The sequence below is a fragment of the Rhineura floridana genome, chromosome 7 (assembly GCF_030035675.1).
Source record: "Rhineura floridana isolate rRhiFlo1 chromosome 7, rRhiFlo1.hap2, whole genome shotgun sequence".
Lineage (NCBI taxonomy): Eukaryota > Metazoa > Chordata > Lepidosauria > Squamata > Rhineuridae > Rhineura > Rhineura floridana.
The window spans coordinates 72,440,781-72,464,325 of NC_084486.1; the positions used below are offsets into that span (position 1 = coordinate 72,440,781).

General features: G+C 43.6%; 1 protein-coding gene across 8 annotated transcripts in view; it reads right to left on the minus strand.

The window, feature by feature from the left end:
* ATRNL1 (attractin like 1) overlaps nt 1-23,545 on the minus strand; it is a 1,089,767-nt gene that overhangs the window by 796,679 nt on the left and 269,543 nt on the right. For 6 of the 8 annotated variants that reach the window (XM_061635905.1, XM_061635908.1, XM_061635909.1 and 3 more), the window contains exon 17: nt 15,323-15,511. The exons of 1 other annotated variant lie outside the window; for it this stretch is intronic. In XM_061635905.1, the coding sequence (XP_061491889.1) occupies nt 15,323-15,511 (189 nt within the window). Of the gene's footprint in view, nt 1-15,322; nt 15,512-23,545 lie in introns of those variants that run through there. One more of the 8 variants, XM_061635913.1, reaches the window with a different exon arrangement.

Consider the following 23,545-nt stretch of genomic DNA (forward strand, 5'->3'; position numbering starts at 1 on the left):
TTTCTTCTTGTCCTTGGATTCCAAGATGCCTGCTAGTGCTTCGTCACCAAATAATTTGCCTCCCATGTAGGGCTCCAAAGCCAGATTAGAGTGAGCTGTGGCATCTGCTTCCCAGTGATGCAGCCATAGGGTTCTACGGGTGAAGACGCCCACTACTAATGACCTTGCTGCAAATTGCATGGTATCCATGGATGCATCTGCCATGAAGGTCAGTGCCCGGGAGACTTTTAACAAGGATTTGTGTGCTTTGGCAGGGTCCTGCTGTGGGCCATTCATCTCTAGCCGTAAGAGAGAAGCCCTTGTGAAGACAGAAGATGCTGCTGCTGCTCTGATGGAAAGCGTGCTAGCCTCATGTACCCTTCTGAGGCCTTGGTCCAGTTTACGTTCAGTCATGTCCTTAAGGTGAGCATCTGAGTCTTTAGGATTCAAAGATGGATTTAGAAGATTAACGATGGGCATGTCTAGTAGTGGGACTTTCAGCTGGTCCATGATCTGTTGTTCCAGTGTATAGAACTTGTTAGCTGTTGACACCGACTTCTTGAACTGTAAAAGAACATCAAACTCGGATTTGATCACTTTAGGTAGTAATGCAGGGAGCTTGAGCACCCTGGATTTAGGCTTTGGGTCTGGACACACAGTCACAATTCTGGACATTGACAGAACTGGAGGGTTGTCAGGGGAGTGTAAGCTGAGGGCCTCCACTGCCTTGCATAAGAGGGGGAGGAAATGGAGCTCTTGGAAAATTCTGTTTCTTGAAATCTCTTCCGATTCTGACTCCCCACTCCAGTCCTCTTCGTCTCAGACAATCAGTTCATTGTCTGGATTGACAGGTGTCTCCTCTGTAGGTTGAGCGTGCCTATCTTGAGCAGTTGCATAAGGGTCAGGTGAACTGTGTACTGCAGGAGGCTGCAGGTTGGAAGATGATGGGATGGCTGCAGAACAACCCTGTGTTGCGTGCATTCCCTGTGTGCCACTAGGGAGGTGCTGAATGGAGGATGCTGTGCCTGAGAGATCCCAGGTCAAATCCGCTAACAGGGAAGCCCTGAGCTGATCCTTCAACTGTTGAAGCATGTGATCTGAGAAATGTAGTTGAAGAGGTTGTGTGTGTGCACAATGGGGTGATATGCCTCTCCTTGTAATTGGTGAGCAGAGGGAGAAGAGGGGGGCTGGAATCCTTTCCCTTCTGTGACGTGGATGGTCTGGTAAGAGGCAGACATATCTGTAAAACCCATGAAATCCTCAGGTGAGGATCTGGTAGAAAAAACTGAATCCAAGCCAGGGTGGGCTTGTATGCCTTCTTCCTCAGACAGTGACTCTTGGTTTCTTCAAGTCCTGAAAGCAGTGCTGTGTGAGTTCCTCCCCTCATCTGCATTGTGATCACCAGGAGCTTGCCTGGTCTGACTGGTCTGACTGTCCATCATGGGCACCGTGCCATCTGAAGCCACCCTATGTTCATTGCCTCAGCCACCTCCAGCCTGTCGGAAGAGGGACGGGCCATGGCCATCTCCATCTGGACGTTCGGTCCAAAGAAAGGCCGTAAAGCCTGTCTGGGTAATGGTGGTGGCGCTGCTCCTAGTTTGAGCAGGAGTGGCCTGGGTGGGAGCAGCTTGGGCTTCTTTTCCAGCCTGTCAGATTTGGGGGTTGCTTTCCCCATGGTGCAACCGCGCAGCAGGTCTTATGGGGGCTGGGGGCCATCAGGCGTCTACGTTCCCCTGATGCTTTGGTGGGGGGGCTGGCATGTCTTGTTGCAGCCATTAAGGTGAGGCTGCACCGCTGGCCTAGGAGAGTGAAAGAGGACTCCTCCTGGGGCTTGTGCAATGAGCGCTGCTGCTGTAAGGCGGAAAAGGAGAGTTGGTGACTCAAACGTTGACGCCAGATTCCATCTCCACTGATAATGAGATTGGCGTGGGGGCGGCATACAGCCAAAAGCTGCGGTAACGAGCCAGTCTGAGTGAAGGGGAGGGGTCGTTAAGTCCTCCCGTAGAGCGCCCTTTACAACTTCCCACCCCTGCACGGGTCTGGTGGGAAAGGGAGAGAAATCCCTTTTTTGGTTTTTCTTGCGCCGCGGAAGAGTTCCAGGGGAGGAAATGGGGGACAGGGTTGTTTTAAAACAAGGGGGTTAAAGTTGGAGGAGGAAAACCAAAAGGATATAAGGCAAATACAAAAGACAAATATACAGGCCTGAACACAGAGCAGAGAGCGACCAATCGTTGTGTGTGAAGGCAGAAGAGAACTGAGCTGGGAGCTACACAGAACAGGAAGTTCCTGTAAAAATCAACAGTGCACTTCTGCCTTCAACCACTAGGTGGAGCTACTTACCCACCTGATATCATCTTTCCATTCTGAGCTTTTTTGTTGCTTTTAGCATCCCTCGCTAACCTCAGCTCATTCTCAGCTTTAGCCTTCCTGATGCAATTCCTGCAATTCCATGCAACTTGTCGGTACTCTTCCTTTGTGGCCCGGCCTTCCTTCCACTTTCTATGTGTGTCCTTTTTTGTTTTCAGGTCATCTCTAAGCTTTTTGTGGAGCCACATTGGCTTCTGCTGTCTTTTTTTCCTTGTTGGAATTGTTTGCAATCATGCCTTTAAAATTTCCTTTTTAAAAAACTCCCACCCATCTTGGACTCCCTTTCTCATTAAAGTTGCTTGTTATGGGACCTTACTTACCATTGTTCTGAGTTTATGAAAGTCCAGGGTACGCATATGGCTACACTCAGCTTTTGCTTCCTTTAAAAACAAGAACTCAGGTATATTATTTTATTATTATTATTATTATTTATGTATACCCCGCCTTTTGGCCCAAGGTCCTCAAGGCGGCTTACAGAAGACACAAATATCAAAATACAATATAAGAATACATCAATAAAACAATAAATCAATACAATAAAGCAATACGATTTACAAAACACAATTTACAAGAGTTAAATAATCATCATCATCACAATCTACATTTCCAATTTAACACTTGCAGTGCTAAAATTGGCCCCAAGGTACCGTCTAAAAGCACATAAGTCCATGAGTCCACTACCTAGCTGGAACTAAGCAGGTCTGGGTATGTCAGGCCTGGATGGATATCTGCAAAGAAGCCTCACTTATGCTGCCTTGAGTCCCATGATGGAAGGAGGCTTGGTGCCTACAGTAGGCCCTTCCTGGTAGCTAACTCACTCCTTGAAGCGGCTCAGGAAGGCAAAAGTTAGATTAGTCCTGAAGGAACACGGAGGCAAGGCTCCTGAAGAAACAGACCTGCTGCTGTTGCTGTCACCGCCTCCTCCTCCTTCACTGAGCTGGTGCGGCTGCCTCCACCACCACCAGCCCGCCTGCATGCTTGAGGCTGAGCCAAGGCCGCTGTAGGACTGGCATGAGGAAGGGGTGTGCTGCATGGGGAAGAGTCTTGGTGGGCCTGCTGGTGTTGGTGGCGCTACTGGTGGCACTGGTGGCGGGGCTCTTGCTGCCACTAAAAGTGCTACTGTTGGGCCCTGGTTCCCGCTACCAGGTATAACATGGTCACTTTCCACAGAGTTCCGGTAACTGTGACTTCATCCACTAAGTCATCTCTATTGGTTAGAAACAAGTCAAGAATAGCTGATCCTCTAGTTGCTTGCTCCACCTCTGTAGGAGAAAGTTGTCTCCAATACAAGTCAGGAATTTCTTGGAGGGGCCGTGTTTGGCAGAATTTGTCTCCCAACAGATTGCAGGATAACTGAAGTCCCTCACTACTGCTATACCATTCCTCCTTGAAACATTGGCCATTTGCTTTTCAACCGTTTCATCCTCCTCTTCTCCTTCATTGGGTGATCGGTAGTAGACTCCAACCACCATGTTCCTTTTTATTCCTTGCCCCATTTATTTTAAGCCAGATGCTCTCAATGGGGCTATCAAGCTCATTCTCCTGCATTTCTGTGCAGGGACATACTGTATAGTGCAGCTCTGCCTCCCCTTCAATTCTTTCTGTTCTTTTTGAACAAGTTATATCCTTCAATTGCTGTATTCCAGTCATGGGAGTCATCCCACTAAGTTTCAATTATACCAATCAAGTTGTATTTACCCCCCATATTAAGAGTTCAAGTTTGTCCTGTTTGTTTCTCATACTTTGGGCATTAATATTGTTGCCGCCTCCCCGATCTCCGAGTGGTGAGATTTCTGGGGTCCCTGCGCTCCTCCAGGGTTTGGTTTCCTTTGGGAAGAAGGTCAACGGAGACTGCGGCGTCTTTATGAAATATGGTTTATTTATTTACACAGATTCCAACCAGAGCTCAAGATGGAGGGGGTTCAAGGCATCTACAGTCCAATATCCAGCTTTTCCATCTGTATTATAGGAGGCATCCTATAGCGATGATGCAGAGAGCCAGTCTCTCTGCCTGCCTCCAGTCTCCAAGCATTCTCCAGACACAACTAAAACTACAAGCCTCTCCTGGGCTCCAGGGGGGGGGGATGCTCTCCTGAAGAGTTTCAATGACAAAAGGGTCTTCTTGGCCCATTCACCAGTTGCTGGGCAACCGATAATCCCATCATCCTACTGGCCATTCTATTTGTTTAATAAAGGAGAGACTCATCTGAGCAGCAGAGCAGGTTTCTTTCCCCCCAGGCGCAAGTCTCCAAAGCAGAGGCTGGAAAGGGGACCCACAGGGATCATCCATTCCAACCCCCCCAAAACTCCAAACAGTATATAGACATCAAAGACATCAAAGACCAGCTTCCTTCCTACATTTTTATGAAGATTATTATTGGGCCCCATTAGAGCTGTTCTCTCAGTTCCTGTTACTGTGCCTTCTTCAATCATTACCTCCAAGTTGACATCTCCCTCCCCGAAGAATCCAGGTTAAAGCCTTCCTAATGAATTTCTCCATGCTGTGGCCAAACACATTCTTCCTAGTCCTTGAGAGGTGCAACCCATCACTTGCCAGCAGTCCATCTTCCAGAAAGTGTAACACGTAATCCCAGAATCTGTCGCATCAGCACCATCTTCATAGTCAGTCATTCACCCGGAGTAGTTTTCTTATCCTTTCTACTCTTCTTCTAAGTACTGGAAGGATGCATAAGAAAATAATATTTGCCTCAAAGTCCCTGAGTTCCTTTCCCAGAGCTTCAACATCTGATGTCATTTCTTTGTAGATCAACTTGGCAGTATCATATGTTCCCACATGGATGAGAAACTGTGCAGAATTCAGCAGCCAGATTGCTGACCAGGGCAAGACAGTCTGAGCATATAACATCAATCCTGATACAACTATATTGGCTTCCAATTAGTTTCTGGGCCTAATTCAAAGTGCTGGTTTCAACCTACAAAGCCTTATGCGACTCAGGACTCCAATACCTCAAGGACCATCTCTCCCCACATGAACCAACCTGAACCCTGCATTTGTCATCTAAAGCCCTTCTTCATATGCCCCTCTGATGGAAGTGTGGTGACATAAGTATGGGGCTTCTCAGTGGTGGCTCCCTATTTCCAGAATGCTCTCCCCAAGGAGGCATACCTGGCATTATCATTATCTGTTTTTAGATACCAGGCAAAACCATTTTTATCCACCCAGGGTTTTGAATGTTAATTTAGAAGGTAAAGTATGTTTGTGCTCATCTTTTTAGTGGTGTGACTGTTGTGAGAGAAGGGGTGAAGCGGTGAGGAGGAGGACTTTGAATGAGAAGATGGTTCCAGTGACGGGCCAACAGATGCACTGGATTCTGAAAGGCCTCACACCATGGCCAGTGACAGCTCCACCCCATAGCTCCTTACCTGCAAGGAGGCTCAGCCCAGCCAGGCAGTTGCCTCTCCACCCAACATTCATCCCCTTCCAAAATCTGCTTCACCACTGCCATAGCGCAGCCTCCCTTCTGCTGATGGGCAAGATCTTGCTGAGACAGAGCAGCCGCTCTCGCCTTGTACATGGAGGAGGCTGTGCCGGCAAATTTAACATGCCCCCACAGCCCCTCTGAGGAGGAGCACTCATGTGCACACACGTTCTCAACACTGACACTCAGTTCATGCAAATAGGGTGCATGCCAACCCTTATTTAAGCATGGTGAGGGGGGCATGACTTGCTGCTGCAACAATGTCTTACTCCTAGAAAAGGAGTTACTGCTACTTACTGAAAAGATGCTAAATTCTGTGTAACCTGTAAGCTTATTCATGAAGCACTCTGAACTGAAACTTTCTATTACATCTACTAAAGAAAAGCACACCTCCGCACTTGTGTCTGACTTCAGTGGGTTCAAGCAGAAAAGTGGCATTTGGATGCACATTACTGGTGAGCATTTTAGGGTTTTTTAACTGGTTTTTATACTTGTTTGTAATGTTTGTTTCTGTAAGTCACTTTTAGTTACTTTTGTGAAAAAGCTACAGAAGTAATATTACAATAATAAGAATAAGAATTGTCAAACATCATCCTGTGACTCACTCTCCTGGCACTTGGGAAGAGTTTATTAAAGTAAACTACAAACTAATGATGCCAAGATTATTTTAAGCACTAACAGATTGGGATTCATGAGGATAACTCTGGAGATCTTCCTACTAATCTGATAAACCACCCATGAGCATTAGTATTAGTGAAAGTAAGAGACAAGTGTTTGCCATTAAGGGCTGGCTGCCTACACTTTCCTAACCCCAGCTTTCACAAGGAGTCACAGCCAGGAAGAATTGTGAGGGAAACTTCTGGCCTTTTGGGGCCAGTTATCAGATTCAGGACTGCCTTAGGTCTGAAGCTGTTGTGTTACCTTTAGTGAGGCCAAGAGCAGCAATTAGGACATCTGCCTGGGGAGAGGCTTTTTCCTACCTCTGCTTTCCTGATGCTTTGCTGCCTAGAGAGAGTCAGAAGAATCAGGCTATAATTTCTTCACTCGAGACATGAGACACCAGTGAGAGAAAGGGTCTCATCCTTTGCTGGAGAATGGGCTACCTAAAGTGTTTTCTGATTATTATGCCTTATCTTTGGTTACTAGGTTTGGAGTCCCAGTAAGAGGGATAAAAGTGGGACTTCTTTTAGATTTTTTAAAATTGTGAATAGGAATATAATTTAATTGGCCTCTTTTTGGTTAGTTTTGTTGTTATGTGCCTTCAAGTCGATTACAACTTATGGCGACCTCCAATAGCATCTGTCATGAACCACCCTGTTCAGATCTTGTAAGTTCAGGTCTGTGGCTTCCTTAATGGAATCAATCCATCTCTTGTTAGTAGCTCATGCTAGATGTAGTTAAATTTGTTAGTCCCACCTAGGGATGGGGGAGAAATTAGATTCACTTTGCATTTAAATCTCAATATATCAAATGTGCCATTTCCAAAACAATATGAGAACCAAAGCACAGCCATTCTTTAAAATTCACATTCATATTTTGAGATGCAGTTCTGTAACCCAAAATGTTTACAAAAATTCATATATTAAGGGAAAATATGCTTAAAATCAATATACTGGTGAAAAATAACGTTCAAAAAACATTATATTAGGAGATATTGCTTTCAAAAATGTGTAAATTAGTAAAAATTGCATATAAAAATGCAGAAATCTTCACTAAAATACTAAAGAATTTTCATGAGGATTTTTTTTAAAAAAAGAAAATTCGCACATTTCTGCAGAAATGTAGAGAACCAAATTTAAGACTGGAAAAATAAAAAACTGAAAGAACTGACTGACAGATCCTTCCAGCTCTAATTGTATCTTTTCCTCTAACTACTAGTTTTGATAGAACAGTTTTATTGTAAGCTCTCTCAATATGAATCGCTGAACAGTTTGGTTAATGTAGGCATAACGTTGTTACTATAAATACTGCATATTCTTAACCAGCCTATTTGTATGTTTTACGGGTGAGATCCGTCACTTCAGCAGACATGATAATATTTTCCTTCTTCTCCTCCTACCCTGCCAGCCCTAGATCCTTCAGATCCCCTGCCCTTCAGAGCAGATTTGAGGGGGTGCAGGGGGAAGGAGAGGAAGATGAAATCACATTCACGAAAGTGAATATCCATTGCACATGTGGGATGCCACAATTGGATGTCACCCTTTTTATATTTGTGGTAAATGTGGGCTGCTTTAAATAAATTTGGGCTACTGCCCTCATACCCTGCTAACAGGCTTGTCATAGACATTTGGTTAGCCACTATGGGAAACAGGATTTTTGGACTAGAAAAGACTTTGACCTCATCCAACAGAACTCCTTTTATGATCTTTTATTATCCTTTTATGATGGGGGAGAGAGACTCTGTTTGTCATCAGGGGAGGGCTATTTCCACCTGCCTTGCCCCAACCTCCAGCCCTGGAAGCCTTCAAATGCAGCTTCTTTCAAAAGACTTTCTGGCCCTTTGGGTTGAGCTATGGGGGTTGGGAAGGATGGAAGAGATTTTTGTATCAGCTTGGGGGTTAGTTTTTAAATATTTTTGCTTTGGCTTTGTTGTTGAGCTTTATGCTAATTTATACTTTACTGTATATATTTTTTTCTTAATGTTGCAGTGATTATACTTTTTATTATGTGTTATGCTATAGCATTTGGACTATTTGCATGAACCGCTTTGAGCACATGTGTATTTGTGGAAAATGTGGTATATAAATAATAATAATAATAATAATTCTTAATGAATTGTGTTCTGTTGTAATGCATTATCATTTTTATATTGCGCATTCTGGTTTCATAATTCATATTTGTAATGTGAATTGTATAATTTTACATTAGGTAATATGACTAGTACAACTGATATTATGGCTAATACAATTTGGGTTAGAAATAATATCTGATATTATTGTATTTAGATCGTTGTCACTTTATTTTCAGTGACCTGCTTTGAGTACAATGTATTTGTAGAAAATATTGTATATAAATAAACTGTGACTACAGGCATACAGGCATACAGGCCAAAATGGTGGCACTTTGATGTTCGCTTTTTGGAGCTTTCTATTCAAGTTTCTTCCATTTGCAATTAAGGGTTCTTTCTGGGTTGTTTTCTATTAGCTTGTTATTTTGTGGAAATGTTTTCTTAATCTTGAGTAGCATTGTACAGGAGCCGTTTGGAGATACAGCTTTAAGAAAATTTCTTATTCTAGTGTATTTTCAATGGAAAATTTGTCATTTCAGTCAGAGCAACATTACTGTTGTTGACCCTTGATTTATCTTGCCATTATTGACATTAACAGAACACAATGCCCTCCAGAACAGCAGGGATGCTAAACCATCATTCAGGGGGGGAAAACCTGTAGAATGGAACATCCTGTCCTGCTATTAAATGAATGCATTTAAAAAATTACTGATGCTGTAGAGTGTAGCATTCACCCCTTGAGAAGATAAACTAAGGAGCTAACTACATATTTCTTGGCAGTCATCCATTGTTTCCCCCGTGCTACTGAAGCACTGTTTGGAATACATCTGACAAAATATTCTTGAACAATTTTTGCCATAATAAACTAGTGTGTCTAGTCTGTGAAAGCACCTTTTGTGTTTTAAGACAAAACTATAAATTTGTGGGGAAAAGTCTGTAACTTCCCACCCTTTTTAAAAGTGAAATCAAACTGTGGAATGAGGCAGATGCACAGACACTCTACTAAAGATACACCTTGAGGGAAGGAATCTGCACATGCAGAACGTATAGTAAGAAAAATAGGATTCAAAGCTGCTTTTTAAAATCCTTTTTTCCCTTCCTCCAATCCTAAGAAGAGCAGAGGGTGACTTAAGCTTGCTGAACATAGCTACTCAATCATCACTTTGTTAAGTGGTGCCATGCTGCTATTGCAGTTCTAACCTGGGATATAGTACAAAAGGGGCAAAGGAAATATAAGCCACTTATACTTCCGTTTCCACTGCTTTTTCGCAACATTCATGTGATATTGTAGAAATGGACTGAAATAAGAAGTTAATATAATATAGACTTTATAGCACAAAAGTTGGGAGAGACATTTGGTCTTACTGTGAAACAGTCTTCTACATACATATAAAGATTTTCTCAGGTGGGACATGAGCTTCACTTTGTAGTTGAAGGCAGAATTGTGTGGTTCGATTTTGTTTTAGTTTTCCCTTACACTCAAAGAACACTTCTTTGATGGCAACCCATAGGAACAACAGCAGCAGCAGCAGCAGCAATAATAATAATAATAATAATAATAATAATAATAATAATAATAATAATAATAATAATAATAATAATAATAATAGGAAAAAGTGGGAAAGGAAATAACACTGAAAACATAGGCCTGAAACAACAAAGGGTGAACAGAGGGTGCAAAAAAAACAACCATGCTTAGTGAAGGCAGAAAAGAATGGTTCCTTGAGTGTAAAGGAAAACTAAACATTTCTGCAAAATCGAACAGTACAGTTCTGCCTTCAACCACAATGTGGAGCTTACATCCCACCTGAGATCATCATACATACCCGGGAGAAATGGAATCTGCAACAATGCTCAGCTGGTGGTTTACCATTATGTGCACAAGCCTCAGGTTCCTATAATCCCCCTTGTCCTCTGGCACAGCTAAGTGCAGATTGAAAGCTTCACTTCCTTCTTCAGCTAACCACAGTTTAGCGTTACATCCAAAACCTAAACTGTACTTAATCTTAACTATGGCTTATTGAAAGGTCAACTTCATAAACCATTATTTGAATACAGTTTGTTTTAGTAAACCACAGTTATGACTAAGCACAGTTTATCCAGGCAGCATTAATTACACTAAACTTGTAATTTAATTACATTAATATTTTTAATTACACTAAAAAAACTGAAGCAAAACTTCTCATCTCCTCCATGCCAGAGGAGAGAGGGAAGGGGGGAGCTGATGTTCCAGAGGCTCAGTCAGATAATAGTAAACCATAGCTTAGCTTTACATTCAGACAATGCCACTGAAAGTACAGTAGGGCCCCGCTTTTCGGCGGCCCGCTTTTCAGCATTCCGCTAACACAGCAGTTTTCAATTAGAGTAAAGCCCCACTCACACGGCCCTTGTTCCACTTTTACGGCATTTTTCAGATGTCAGGCACCATTTTATTGATGGAGTTCCACTTTTCGGTGGGTTTCGCTTTTAGGTGTGGGTCTGGAACGTAACCAGCCATATGAGTAGGGCCCTACTGTAGCTGTTGCTGCAAAGATACTTAAGTGATTTAATATCTGTTAGAACCTGTCTTATACCAAGTCACAACACTGGTCCATCTAGCTTAGTCAACTTTGTCAGCATTGACTGGCAGTGGCTCCAAGAGTCTCTCCCAGTCCTGCCTGGAGATGTCTGGGATTGAACTAGGACCTTCACATCCAAAGAAGGTGCTCTACCACTGGGATATGGGCCTTCCCTGTTATTGCTTATTAAATAGTAGATTAATATACTGTAAACACTGACACTTGCCATCTCTCGTGTTATGCTTGGGGGGGTCATTTGTTTTTTATTAATCTTTTCCCCCCCTAAAAAATACAAGAACAACATGGAACAACTAAACAGTAATTTAAAAAAATTCCAAAAGACACGGCAAAGCACACTTGACAAAGTACTTCATGTTACATATAAAGGACATGTCAGAAGGTTAGCTATATGTTCTAATAACTGTGGTTTAATTAAAAGGCAGATCGCCAAAATTTGATCTGTGAAACAGGCAAAGTATGTGGACTGGTGCACCCTGTCGCGAATCCAATGAACATGCATCAAGTTTCCACAAATAAATCCTGCTTAATTAAACCTGTGTGTAGCCTATTTTGATTTGTATGTTTTTCTGCTGGGCTATATTACAAATTCTGTTAGACCAAGTAGATATGGAGAAACGTGAAGCTCACTTCCATTTTTAGCAATTTCCTGTCTGGCAGCTGGTAATAAAAACAAAAGTAGTTTTTGTCATTCACACTCTCAAAGTTGGATAAAAGAGTTAAAGCCAGGTGAGGTCATACAGATTGTTTGGCAATCTTAGATAAGGTCACAATTTAAGGTAACCAATAAGGAACAACTTGAAGACAATACCATCACCTGTGGAAAAAGTGCCTTTCTCATTGCACCCCTTCCAACATAGGGGCTTCACTGTTTATATAAGGCATCCAAAATGGCATCAGATGCCATCTGTATGTTACCCACCACTGCCATAAGATACCATTAGCAATAGCACATCTATCTCAAACCTAGCCACATACCTAGTTTTTGAACAGCCCACAGCCAGTATTTGAATTCCATTTGAGTTTAGTAATGGAAGACTTATGATCATTTTCTTGCAGTAGTATACAGTGTAGGACTTCTTTCTTAATTGGTGACTCTGTCCTAGCTCATTTAATAGTGTCTAAATCTTTTAAAGTACTATTCTATAACAAGTACGCTTGAAAGCTGAGGTTTGAACATCTGACAACTCTGTATTAGAATGATCACAGGACTCAGGAGTTGAAAAAGTATTAGGATGCACCATCTTGGCGTCTCCTTTGTTTTCAGGAACATCCAGAGTGATAATTAGATGTGGCACTCATCCCATGCAGCGTTTTATGCCCTTGCTAAAAATGTAGGGTATGCATTCAGGGTAGTACCATATTGTTATTGTAGGTCCAGGGTTCTGGAGAGCTAGGGGCTCAAGCAACCATCTTGGATCATCACACGCCATGCCCCTGGTTTTGCTTGAAATTTAACATTTTGACAAAAGAATCAAAGTTCCCAAATTGTGCAGAAAGAGGCTTTCAAGTCCCTTAGCAAATGCTTGCATTTCTTTAGGGTAGCTTGCCTTGTATTGATACTCAGTAAATGAGAAAAATGGAGGCCCATCAAGATGGAGCCCTGGATGCAGTCATGCCCTAGAAGTCTAGCCCCACCAAAGATTAATGTTTGTGCAAGATGACCTGAAAAATAATTCTTGTAACTTACGATTCTAGGGTTCTATGATAAAGAAAACTGTGAAAGTGGAGTAATTTGTAAGACAGGCAGGGGTGTAGTCATCCAGGGTCTTGGGGGGTCTTAGACCCTTTACTTTTTTGGGAGCAGGGTCCCCACAGGGTCCCTGTGTCTCCAGCATTATGTGAGCTAATAGTATGAAAGGGGAGTGTCTTAGCCACTGAGAAGAATCATGCTTCCTTGACCTTTCCTGCTGATTAGAGCCAAGAAGACTCTTCTCAGTAGCTCTCCCCTTTCATGCTTCTTGGCTCCTAGGGATGTCTATTGTGGGAGAAGGCATTAACAAGGATCTCATTCTCAACTCCACAGCAAAATAAGGGAAGGGGCATGGCTGTGAGTAAAATGAAGGGACCCTGCACTTCTGAATTTGCCACTATACTACTGAAAACAGGGAAACTTGGAAGAAAAGGTAACTCAGATGCAAAAACTATTATGCTGAAGAATCCTTTCCTACAATTATAAGGTGGTTATAATTCCCCAGGAACTGATGTTCCCAAAGCTTCAGATTCTTATTGCCAGTTAAATACCTTCAATAAAAACTATTTAATTTTTCTTACTAGCTGTGAAAATGAATATGAACAATGTATTCCTTCATAGCTGTGAAAATATACAAATAGTCTCATTCACACAGTTTATGTGGAAAATTTTGTCTTACACACTGAGGTTTGTGGTGTTATCAAATGCACACAGCAGTCTTTAATTAAATATTCTGCTATGCAAAGTGACATAAAGTTCTCTCCTCTGTTACTAGATAGATAGAAATTTTCCATGCAAATGAGCATGAATTAAAATAAAATCATTTACGAAATGTTTGTTTTATATGCAAGTCATAGAAAAAAAACTTTTGCAGAAATTTTTTCTTAAACTTTTAAGTGGCTTTGTTCTGATAAAATGTCTTACGGAAATTTAATTTTTTTGTATTGGCTGGATAGAAAATGCAATTTTAGAGACAGCTCTTTCCATATGATATTGAACTGACATGCAACAAATCCCATTAGGTTTATTTAATATAAAATTTTATATACCTGCCTCAAATGACAACTAAATTAAACATAGTTTTTGTTGTTCTTTCTTGCATGTAGGAAAACAGAATGGCCTTCAACTAAATGCACAGGAACTTGTTTTAAATGTAGACATTGACAACACCGTCTCCCTAAAAATCGCCAAAACACAAAAGCAAGGCTGATATGCCATCTGCAACTTCATTTCTACAATGAAAAAAAAATGAAAAAAAATCTGTGCAGATATCTCTGCAGACTTTTGGTGAATTTAGAAGCTGCTGTGGGATTTTCCCCATGCAGCTTGATAACAGTGAACTTGTGTCAAGGACAAGCCAGCCCCATAACTGATCATACTGGAATACAGACCTGGAGAAGAAGAGTCTTCTCCACTTCAGGTCCCCTAAGTTTGGTGACTGAAGCTGTACATTTGGATTAGAAGTAGTAAGAGAAGGCAGAAGGTACTTCTTTGTTGACTTGGTAAGGTAGGTGACTAAACTGGATTTTATGGCCCAATAGCTTCTAGGCCATATGACACTATTCATGTTGCGAGCAGCTGCCTTGGTCTTTCCATTGAGACCAACAACAACCCACTTCTCCCAGTCAGCAACCGGTTTCATTAGTTGACCAGGCAAAGGTTGACCAGGGAAGAGCAAAAAGCCAGACTCTCTGTATTTACACAAAGTTGAGCCAATCCACGAGTTTCACACTACCAGTTGCCACAGACTAATATTGTACAGCTCTGTTTCCTTCCTCAGCTGAAGTGGGTTTTGAGACCTGAGCACTTACAGTTCACAATAGCTCCCTAAGTTACACCATACTCTCAGAACAAGGTTCAAGTCACAAAATCCCCAACACATTTACTGATTAATGTCAGATTGACACAATAAGCCCCAGGAGTGGTCTCCTCTGACATCACTACAAAGCTACCTCTATTTACAGGTACTTGGAATGGCTGAAAAGGAGGGGCAAGATTACTAGAGCATAGGTAGAACTCAATTTGAGCTGCTTGATTGCAATATCAAGCATTTTTAAAAAGTGTGCCACAGCAATGGAAGTAGAGAAAACACTGCATCTATTATGCACTGAGCTCCTATCAAAACTGTGTGTATAACTATTGGTTATATTATTCGGTATCCATTGAATCTCAGTTTATGTCTTTGAGCTAAGGGCTCATTCTCTATCTTTACATAACCAAAAGAGTACCACCCACAAACAAGAGGAAGATATCAGCAAATTTGGTAGAACCCCAAGGTTTGCAACTTTGGGGGGGGAGCCCAAAGAGGACTGGGTATGCTTACTAGGACCAGAATGCTTGCAGACTATTTGGAGGAGAGAAATTCGAAAACTGGCAAGAGGGAGAACTGAATGGAGTATTCAGAAGGAAGACATAGCTAGAACCTCGAACAAAAAACATTCTACACTGCAGTATTATGTTGCAGGTCCCACTTGTTATATATTTTTATACCTCAACTAATTGCCATAATAAACAATGTTCATTTCACGCAATTACTTACGAGAACAGGTGGTAGTCTGCCACTCTAGGCACTGTCCATATGGAAAGGAGATTATGTAGGCATTTGAATCAACACATCGTTTTGTGCTGCTACACCACATGCATTCCATGCCACTGCTTGTGCAGTTGGAACATGTCATTCTTAAGGAACATGGTTTTTTGCAGGGCCTAGCATTTTGATTTGGACTAACTGAAAGAAAAAGAAAACAGAAGTAGAAATTCAGCAGTTTTCCAGAGAAGCTTCATGTTATTTCAGCATATATAATTCTCCATTCTCTTCCTTTGACTTATTCTGGAATGCTTTCACATTGTTACATGTAAGGTTTTGTTCATGGGTGGTGGTGGTATAGTTGTTTTTTTAGCTGAATTTAAACTAATTCACACAATTTCTTCTAAGAACTAAGCCTAGGCTGTATTTCTTCAATTGAAAATGTAATATACTAATAACTGAATTAAAGGCTTTGTATATCCAATATACAAAATCACAAAGTCAATTTAGTTAGCTATACATACATTTTAAAGCATGACTGAATATACTTTAATAGGTACAGTAAGGCATGACCTTACGGTTCTACTGCATTTGTCAAATAGTAGATAAATAATAGCAATTTATTACACTGGTGATTCATTCTCCCTTAAACAGTGTGCATTTTGTCTAAGAGTATGATTTGTCAAGTGAGCATCTGCCCCCGGCAGTCACTACAAATTCAAAGAGAAAACAAGAAAAACATTTTAAAAAAACATTAAAGATAATATTTTTCACCACAGAATTCATTCTGTCTCTCTTAGTAGCATATATTGTCCATGAAATCAAACACAACAACCTATATTAAACAACTGAGAAGCAGAGGTGTACAATTTTCTTTTGAAAACAAATAACTGAAGTATGAGAACAGAGTAATTCACAGTTACATACTACACAAAGATGTAAATAGAGGATCCAACTTTTTAATAAAAATTTACTGATGTTTTTTATTAATCCACACCAGCCTAAACGTTTAACTATCTAACGCATTACTGATTATGTAGATGGGCTTTACATCCGACAAGCATTATTCCAAACAGCTTTCTGGAAGGCGATATTCCAAATTAAAAAGAGAAAGGACCTTGCAAATTGTTCTACTCTTCTTTAACTTGTATCAGAGTTCATTAACAATTATTTTATAACAAAAATTAATAAAGGAGTTTCTGGCAGCAAAGAGAAATTCACAAGATTGTTGAAAGAGTTTGAATTCTGCAACACACGAAAAAAATTCAGCTGCAGAGTTCTATGCTCCAAAAAATCTAACATCCACACCTAAATTGTAGTTGCTGTCTCTTTCACAACAGTTGTATCCAGGGAATCAATATCATGAAACAGAGCAATGTATAGCATTAACCTTATGATAGCTTCATCATTTTGGATACTTCAAATGCGTGTATAAGAAAGCAAACAATTTGTAGAATTCCCGTTCCGTGCCCGGTACTTCCGGGCAAAGGGGCGAGTTTGTGGCCACAGCCGAAGCTCAGGCCGCCATCGGGCGTGCACGCGGCGCGCCGGCGTGCCATCGTGACACACAGGAAGGAGGCGGGGTGGCTGAAGGCCATTTAAGGCTGCTCTGCCAGCCTCCTGCCCTCCTTTGAATTTTGGCGGCTGAGGCTTTGTGGCGGCGGCTGCTGCGTGGCGCGGGGGGCTTCCCGGCGCGGGCGAGGCCTTCCGGCCACGGCGGGGCCTTTGGTGAGCCGGCCTTTGGCGGCTGAGGCTTTGTGGCGGCGGCTGCTGCGCAGCGCGGGGAGCCTTCCGGCGCGGGCGAGGCCTTCCGGCCGCGGCGGGGCCTTTGGTGAGCCGGCCTTGCGGGGGCAGCGGCGGCGGGACGCGGGGGGCCTTCTGGCCGCGATGGGCCGGCCTTGCGGCTGCGACGAGACACGTGAGGACTTCCAGCGGTGGCGAGGCGCGGGAGGACTTTCAGCCGCGGCGAGGTGGTGTAAGGAAGATTTATGGTTGCATCCTAAGCACACTTAGAGAATAAATAAGGCCCACTGAATACGGGGAGAATTACTTCTAAGTAGCATAGAAAGGATCAGCCTGCTTATGCTATTCTTCCCAGTTGCACTCGGTAGAATAAGATCTAAACTAGTGCTTTGTTGTTTGATTGTTAATCGGGCAATGAGTGCCAGCCAGGGACATTTACCAGCTTCTTTTTAATTACTTGGTTGGCTTCTTGGTTTATCTTGAAAGCACCATCCTGTGCATCACTGAGAATTTCAAGCATGGCAACGAGGTTAATAAAGATTTTGGCCCCCAAACTACTTGATTAGTCCTGTTGATTCTCTGTGGCTGTTCATAAAAAGGCAGCTGCTTCATTATCCTGATCTACCCATGGAATTATAAAGAGCAAGCTAGCATTTAATCCATGTTTTTCAAAGTATCCTAGCAGGAGGATATGTTAATATGCAGTGGAGATGGAAAATGCATCTGAAGTTTAAATGAGTCAGAACTGCAGATCCCTGGATAGTGGGAATTCAGGTGGTTGATTTTTGTTTGAACATCAAAACCATTCAGTACAATTTAGTTGAGTGTTTTTGTTTAAAAACAGCTGCTTATTTTTGTTGTCAATCATTTAATTCCTATTTAATTCACTGCACAGAATGGTGAATCAATGTGATACAATGGGTGACAATACTGTTTAAAAAGGGATTCAGCTGAAGAACCAAACTGAGGTATCACAACAGTTTACAAAAATGAAAAGCTAGGTGATCTTATGATTATAAGTCAGCCTTCCCTAACCTGGTTTCCTCCAGAGCTTAGCAGCCATGGGTTAAGAACATAAGAAGAACCTGCTGGATCAGGCCAGTGGCCCATCTAGTCCAGCATCCTGTTCTCACAGTGGCCAACCAGGTGCCTGGGGGAAGCCCGCAAGCAGGACCCGAGTGCAGGAACACTCTCCTCTCCTGAGGCTTCCGGCAGCTGGTTTTCAGAAGCATACTGCCTCTGTCTAGGGTGGCAGAGCACAGACATCATGGCTAGTAGCCACTGATAGCCCTGTCCTCCATGAATTTGTCTAATCCTCTTTTAAATTTAATCCTCCTTTAAATTTCAGCCTCCTGCTGCCTGTGGCCGCCACTTCTTTTGCAGAATAACCTAGAAAGATGCTCTGTCATAACGTAGCGGCCATTTGGATTGGAGCAATGCAATGTAATTACAAAGAGCAGGGGCTTTTTGAGGAGGGTGGGGGGCATCTGGAGACAGAAGGGAGGCGGCAGGAGCCTGTAGGGACCCCAGTTAGTGCTGCAACCTCACCTCCAAAACTACCTCAACTCCAAAATGCAAAGCGAACTCATCCCCCCTTTTTTCACTGTTAAGCTTCTCCCCCCCCCAAATACGTTCTTCAAACCCAGGTAAAAATATATGAACCTTTCCATCAGTTAAGTCCCATAAACCTCTGTCCTAAAACCCATTTAATCTGTGATATTCTGAGTAAACACACATAGGATTCTGCTGTATGTGTGCAATCACATGCACCCTTCCAGGGGAAGAAGTAACGAGACACTCGGGGATTTTCTCATAAGTAAGTATGCATAGAATTGGTCCAATTCATATTTCTCTGAGTAAATTATTTAAACATAATGGAATTAATCACGTGCAGGCTGCACATTTGCTTGCATCTTCACTTTAGCTAGTTTACAAACTGGTCTGTAGATAAGGTGCCCACCTTTTTACAGGCCTCTAGTCCTGTGCCTTTAAGGGTCATTTGATCTGCAGACATTAGAAGATGACATTGCTTAACTCCATGCCATCTAATAACTGCTGAATACGAACCTGCTATTAAAGGCACAACAACAAGCCAGAAGGATATGTGGGGCCAGGGCAGCCCCCAGCAGAGGCTGCTCGGAAAAAGTGTCCCTTCCCAGCTACGCTCGAGGGCTATGGACCTTGCTTGCAGACTGCCCAGTTATGGGGGGACTCATTTTATGATGTGGTTTTTCTTTATTATGCGGTTTTCCGGATCCTATGGATGCACTGGTCCAGGGGACAATTGATGAAGACATACAGTTGGGCAGGGTTATTGGCCCCTTCCCATCATCCCCTACCTCTGCTCTCTCAGCGCCCCCCCGTATAGTGCCCAAAGTGGCAGTGGGCAAAGTCTACCTGATTCACCATCTGTCATACAAGTGGGGTCACTCAGTGATGCCTTATGGGCAAGTGTGGCAGCTAATCTGCCTGCATTGCCGGCCGTTACACACGGTGGATTTTGAGCTGCTGAGTTTTGCCTGTTAAGTCAACTATGCAGCAGAGCATTACCTAGGGGCTGCTGTATTCTTGCATGGAGCACTTCAGCCCCTTCTTGGAGACGAGAGGGCTCAGAAGCAGTGGGGCACTACTTTCATGATTTACAGTTTACGGGTAGGGCAGACTTTGGGTGCATATTAGCACCTGATGGCACAGTTTATAGCGTAGCTATGAACTGGGGGGTTCCTTTGGCAGCTGGGGAAAGGGAAGATCCTGCCCCAGTGTTCACCTTCCAGGGTATGAAGACTGACTTTTGGACCCAGGGCTGCAGGCTCCCCTGGAAAAGCTTGAACTGTTGCAGATCAAGATCCTGCAGTTTTCAGGGGCTGGGGAAGGTGTTTGCTTCCTCCCCTTCAGGTGTTGGGGGCCTTCTACGGTGGGGGTGATGGTGCCATAACAGGGATTTCACAGCCTTACCACAGGTTCAGGATTTTGGCTGCCGTATGTGCCAACCTCTGGTGGCCCCCTCCTTTCCTGCGGCGCGTCAATGGTGTTTGTTAGAGGAAGGACCGACTCAGCTAGTCCCATACCGCATACTGGGAGATGGGGGAAGGGAGTCAGAGATGGCCATATGCCTATCTGCTGCCCCAGCATGCTCACCAGCTATCAGAGGGCAGGAGGGGATTCCTGGGAGTTAGGGGCTGGCAGGGGCTATGCAAAGTGTGGCCTATTCCTATGAATCACGTGCTGGAATTCATCACATGGTAGGAGTGTAGCTTGTCTGTCAGTGTGTCGCAAGGTAGGCTGGCAGGGGGCCTTTAGGACCATTCAGATGTCTTGGGATATGTCAGGTGCTGGCCAGCTGGCCCATGCACACCCCCACACCCCTTATCCTCATCCTCCATGTTCACCTGACCCGCCAGGGATGGTTGATCAGGGAGGTGCCCTGAGACCATCATGCTTCAAAGCTCAGCAGTTGCAGGTAGCGGCCCTCACACTTAATTCGGAGCCTTCCGGATGGGGGGCGAGGGTGTTTGGGGGCCAGGTCAGACTTCCAGGCAGACCAGGGGTGCAAGAGTTAGTCCACATTATTTTACCCTCCCCCTGGACTGGACATTTCCCCATGACGGTGTCATAGTGTTTTTGGCCTGAAGCTACAGGCCTGGTTGCCTGATATTCAGGGGGAGGGATCTTCCCTTATAAAGTTTCAGTCTAGTGTCGCAGTGCCTGGGAGCAGACCCATGGGGGTTTGAGGGACATGCTCCTCCGGAATGGGGTTTGCCTACCCGGCAGTGGAATTGCCTACCTGGGACGGTCCATTTGGTTTTGGTATATGCAGGTGCACGCCATTAGGAGGTGGAAGTAGGGGGCGCATGGAATACATTCACCCTGGGGGTGAGTCTGAAGGTCCGCGACCCAACTGTTCACGATTGTTTCTGTTTTGGCAGGTTGCTGGATGGGGATGGAGCAGACGCGCAGCCTACTCTGCAGCCATGGCATGATCTCATAGGCTGGCCTTGGGGCCGCAAACGCACATTGGTTCACAGCTGGGCCTCGGATGGTGGGCCACAGTTTGGTGGCTGGGTCGACAGAGTATGCACTGGAATGGTCTCCTACCCATGTTGTTCCAGCAGGGTTCAGGGCGGAAGGTTCTGCAGGTGGTAGTCATTCCCCTGGGTGGGAATTACCTTGGTTACTGAAGGGCAAGACATGTGAGGACATGCAGTTGAGGCCACAATAGCATCTGTTCGTCTGCTGTGGTCAGACATGGAGGGCAAGGCCCTCGGTGGCAGGCATGTGAGGACATGCAGTTGAGGCCTCGGTAGCCTCGGGTCGTCTGCTGTGGTCAGACATGGAGGGCAAGGCCCTCAGTGGCAGGCATGTGAGGACATGCGGTTGAGGCCTCGGTAGCCTTGGGTCGTCTGCTGTGGTCAGACATGGAGGGCAAGGCCCTCAGTGGCAGGCATGTGAGGACATGCAGTTGAGGCCTCGGTAGCCTCGGGTCGTCTGTTGTGGTCAGACATGGAGGGCAAGGCCCTCAGTGGCAGGTATGTGAGGACATGCAGTTGAGGCCTTGGTAGCCTTGGGTCGTCTGCTGTGGTCAGACATGGAGGGCAAGGCCCTCAGTAGTAGGCATGCGTGGACATGCAGTTCGTGGGGCAACGATGGCATCTTCCAGATGGACCTGCAGAGAGGTCTGCACGAGATTCTTATCGGGTGTGGGGTAAAGGGAGACTAAGCAGAGGCTTGTCCCCCTTTTGTGGCAAAGAAGTGCGGGAAAAGGTTTAAAGGGAAAGGGCAGCTAGGTGGCACCTTTAGGCACCTTTGGGGGCAATTGGCAGTCCGGGGGCCTGCAGCTCAGGGCTATACAGCCCAGGGGGCAGAACACGGGCCGCCTTTGGGGCCAACGTGCCTCATCCGCTCAGAGTTTCACGGCTCCGGGGGGCGGTGATGCGGGTTGGACCCCCTACACATCTTCAGGGTGTGGCTTGAGCTGGGGTCTGGCATAGGGCAGCCCCGGGCTCAGGCAAGGTTTAGTCGCCCTATGGCTGCAAGCAGGCTTTGCCTGGATCATCAGAATGCTCCCGCACTTGATTTCCCCTCTGCAGGTTCATTATTCTAATTGATTCCGTTTAATAAAGTGGCCCATGATTTAACCCAATGAATGGTGTTTGTGTTTTATTTCGGCAATAGGCCACAATTATGTTTTATTTATGATATTTTCCGGTTTCCACAATGTTGCTTCTTTATATGTGAGAGCAAAGGAAAGCAAATTATTGTACAGTCCAATTATATTGCTTTAGACAGTTTTATTATAATATTAGTTCAACAGCAAAGCCTTCCTAATGGACTTCTACTATCACCTGTAACAGTGCTGGATTTACTTATTATTTTTGATAGCATTCCAGGAACCACATGGAAGTATTTATGGAAGCATTTTAGTTGCTTTAAGTGATATTGTATATTACGTTATTGTATTATTTCTTGTTCATATTAGTTTGATACTACAAAATACATATGGTTATTTACTATCACAGTTTTATGTGTCACTCATATTACAATTTAGTGTATAGAGAACATGTTCAGCTATCTTTTTCCTTTGTAGGACATATTTATGCCAAACTAAAGCTCCCCATTCCTATAAGAGAAGAGTTGATCTATTTCTCTTTGACCTTCTCTATTCTAAAGCCTCATACCTCCATCTAATGACAGAATAGAGTATCAGTCCTTCCTATCAAGCATCAAAAAGACATTTACAATAGATCTATACAAAAGGCATTTTACTATATTGCAAAGGAAATCCAAATATAGGAACCCTAGTTATATGACGTTACAGGTCACATATATACTTTTCTCTGTTTAACTCTGGACATATGCTCATGGAGCTGGTGCAAAATTGGTCCATCTAAAAGGATCTGAAGGGATAAACTTTATCCCGAGGGAAGGGATATGCATTGTTTGCAGGAGGTGTGATATGGACAACTGACCCTTTCCTGCCACATCTATCTATTAAAAACATTTTAGAGTTAACTAACAACTTCCACTGCCAAGGTATATCACTGCAAAACCTTCCACTGCACTTTTTTCTCAAAAAGTGAAACTAAATTTCTGCTCAGAGATTCAATAAAATTCAGTAATTAGCCATGATTTAGAAGCATTTGTGTTGTGGATATACAGCAGTTGTAGGGAACTTTTGGCCCTCCAGATGTTGCTAAACTATTAGTCCCATCAACCCTAGCAAGTATGGTCAATGGCCAGGGATGATGGGAGTTGTAATTAAGCAACATATGGAGAACTAAACGTTCTCCATTCCTAATATAAAGCTATACTGCATCAGAGTAACAATGCCATTGTCCTGAGCCACAGTTCTAGATGTGCTTCCTTGAGAATACAGGCCTTTTAAAGTGCATGCTACCTTATTTTAGGGTTGTACTGAATCTTTTCTAATGTCTATAGATTAGATAGTATAGATCCTGCAAGCATACCTAATGCCATGACCCAGAGCTCAGACTC